The 3,195-nt window shown below is 38.8% G+C and overlaps 1 protein-coding gene across 1 annotated transcript in view; it reads left to right on the top strand.

Annotated features, from left to right (window-relative positions):
* PHACTR4 (phosphatase and actin regulator 4) overlaps positions 1-3,195 on the top strand; it is a 141,934-nt gene that overhangs the window by 103,221 nt on the left and 35,518 nt on the right. The window contains exons 7-8 of the mRNA XM_012645904.1: positions 221-818; positions 1,516-1,716. Coding sequence (XP_012501358.1) covers positions 221-818; positions 1,516-1,716 — 799 coding nt within the window. The remainder of the gene's footprint in view (positions 1-220; positions 819-1,515; positions 1,717-3,195) is intronic.

Raw genomic sequence — 3,195 nt, 5'->3', positions numbered from 1 at the left:
GATACTCACTGAAGTCTTTCTATACCTCTATATATTTATTAAACCTTCTATTTGAATAAATATAAATTTTGTTTCAGGATGAGATATGTAAGGAGCCATGAAATTATATAATTTGCTTGAAAGATTAAAATTAAGCTCAGCTCTAATTCTAGGCCATGGGCTGGTCCCTTAAGGCATTGTAAAGCCATGTTAAATTGACGTGTTACTCTCTCTTTTCCAGCTGAACTGTCCCAAGCAATAAACAGTGGTACATTGTTATCAAAACCATCCCCACCCTTACCACCTAAGAGAGGCATTCCATCAACCTTGGTACCCACCTCGGAGTCTGCTGCTGCCATCACCACAAAAACACCAAGTGATCAAAGAGAGAAGAGCATGTACTCTGTAGGCTCTGAACCGCTGACGATCATCCCACCACCCTCTCCGTCCCCCCCACTGCCTAGTCATATACCTCCAGAGCCTCCACATTCCCCTCCGTTCCCTACTAAGACTTTTCCAGTTGTGCCAGAAATTGAGTTCCCACCATCCTTAGATCTACCCCAGGAAGTTCCCCAGCAGGAAGATCAGAAAAAAGAAGTCCCCAAAAGGATATTGGACCAGAGCTTTGGGGAGCCCCATATACCTTCTAGACTGCCCCCACTCCCACTGCATATTCGAATCCAGCAGGCCCTGACCAGCCCACTTCCCATGACTCCTTCCTTGGAGGGCTCTCACAGAGCTCATTCCCTGCTCTTCGAGAACAGCGACAACTTTTCTCAGGACAGCAGTACCCTGGGTCGGACCAGGTCACTTCCCATCACTATTGAAATGCTGAAAGTGTGAGTACCTTTAAAGCTTGCCTCTTGTTTCTCCTTTTTTACTGTAGGAAGCCCTGCTTGGAAAAACTTACTTATAAAAGGAAAATGTGAATAAATTTAAAATACAAAGAGTACTTTGTCAAAAGGGTAAGTCCTAGAATTTGGACTTTTTTCACCCTGCTTGATTTCATTCTTCTTCCTTTTTTTTTTAATGGAGATTTCCATGATGACACAAACATTACAAACTTAAGTACATGAAAATTAAAACCACTAGCTTTATATGGTATAAGGAAGGCAGTGTATATAACATGGTGCTTAAGAGCATTCACCTGGAGTAAAATAGCCCTGGATTCAAATTCTAAGTCTACAAGCACTTTCAGCTTATAGTAGTATAAGTTAACTTAACATTTCTGCTCTTTAGTTATCTCATTTGTAAATGGGAATGATATATACTCTGTAGGCTTGTGAGAATGATACTAGACAAATTCTCGAAAGCACCAGTGCCTAGTAAGTGGTGGAGCTGGGACTTGAACCCATAGCCCTTTGATTAATAGCTGCCAAAAACTTTCTTAGCAAAATCGTTAAAGTTAAGGGAGAGAATTATAAGTTATTAATATTTCATTCATAGACTTTTCCATAGTTATTTTAGCCCTTTGTCTTAAAAATCAGTTATCCTCTTTGTTTCTTAAAAGAAAATATAATTATGTTAATTTGTTAGTCCAGACGATGAAGAAGAGGAGCAGATCTGCCCATCTGCATTCAGTGAAGATGTGGTGTCTACCTCAGTCATTCCTAAGCTACCGCAATGTCTGCAGGAGGAAGAAGAGAAGGAGAGTGACTCTGATTCAGAGGGGCCCATTCAGTACCGAGATGAAGAGGACGAAGACGAAAGCCATCAGAGTAAGAAGGGGAGAGAAAGGCAAAAGACAAAATTCTTTTACAGATAAACCTATTTGCCGGTCTTACCAAGTGTAAGGTGAATGAAAACAGGCACCCTCTCCCATAGAGTCATCTGGCTAATTGATGTTGGAAACCACTGTGAAGGAGTCATTGTTCCTGCTGTTGACTAAAGGAAAAAAAAAAAATCAAGCTTTTAAAGAATTAAAGTTAGAGTTTTTTTAGAAATCCTACTGAGAACCATAGAGTAAGGTCTATAGCCCAGGAGCAGTCCTTTAGACAGCTCCAGGACAGTGTGTCAGCCCCTGCTTATATATAGGTGGTAGGGGTTCAGTACATGAAAAATCACATCAGACTTGCTTAGAAGTTAGATTAAAGCAGAATCACATCAAGGTTTGGATGTAAGAGTACATCTTGTTATAGATTATAGAGCATATCACTAACCCTGTTGGACATTATCTTATGTACAAGAAAAGCAAGGACTAGGGTCGTTTATCATTTAAGGAATATAGTGACTCATGCAAAAGATGTAGATGGCTCTGTCCTTTCTCCTATTTTGTCTTCAAAGCATTTTTCCAGAGAGCTGCACGTCTTAACAGCCAGGGGCTTTGTGAAATTATGCTGGAAAGCAAAATTGAGCAAACACGGCTGCTTATGTTTGTTACTTTGTCTCACACTGCTGTCATCCCTCTGTTAAAACAAGCCATAAGAGGGACCCAGGTAGATTGAGCCATTCAGGTTTGGGGTTTTTTAAATTTTTTTTTTAGTTTTCAGTTTTATGGAGACATAATAGTGGTATATATTTATAGGATACATGTACATTTTGATATAAGCATGCAATGTGTAACCATCAAATCTGGATAATTAGGATATTCATCACCTCAAACATTTATCATTTCTTTGTGTTGGGAACATTCCAAATCTACTCTTCTGATTATTTTGAATATACGATAAATTGTTGTTAACTAACACTAGATCTTATTCCTTCTATTTAACTGTATTTTTGTACCCATTGACCAACCTCTCTCTATCTCCCCCTCTCCACTATCCTTCCCAACCTCTGGTAACTACCATTCTAGTCATTGCCTCTGTGAGATCAATTTTTTTAGCTCCGACATGCAAGTGAGAACATGCAGTATTTGTCTTTCTGGCTTAAGAAAGATAATATTAATATTAAAGACAATATTAATATTTGTCACGCCTAGCTTAAATAACACTGAACATAATATCCTCTAGTTCCATCCATGTTGCTGCAAATGACAGGGTTTCATTCTTTTTTATGGCAGGATAATATTCCATTGTGCGTATATACCACATTTTCTTTATCCATTCATCCATTGATAGACATTTGGGTTGATTCCTTATCTTGGCTATTGGAAATAGGGCTGCATGAGAGCATAGATATCTCTTTGATATGCTGATTTCCTTTTTTTTGATATATACCCAGCTGTGATTGCTGGGTCATATGGTGGTTCTATTTTTAGTTTTTTGAGGAACCTCC

Source organism: Propithecus coquereli, unplaced genomic scaffold (genome assembly GCF_000956105.1).
Source record: "Propithecus coquereli isolate 6110/MARCELLA unplaced genomic scaffold, Pcoq_1.0 Scaffold239, whole genome shotgun sequence".
NCBI classification, from domain to species: domain Eukaryota; kingdom Metazoa; phylum Chordata; class Mammalia; order Primates; family Indriidae; genus Propithecus; species Propithecus coquereli.
This window is presented reverse-complemented; position numbering and strand designations above follow the sequence as displayed.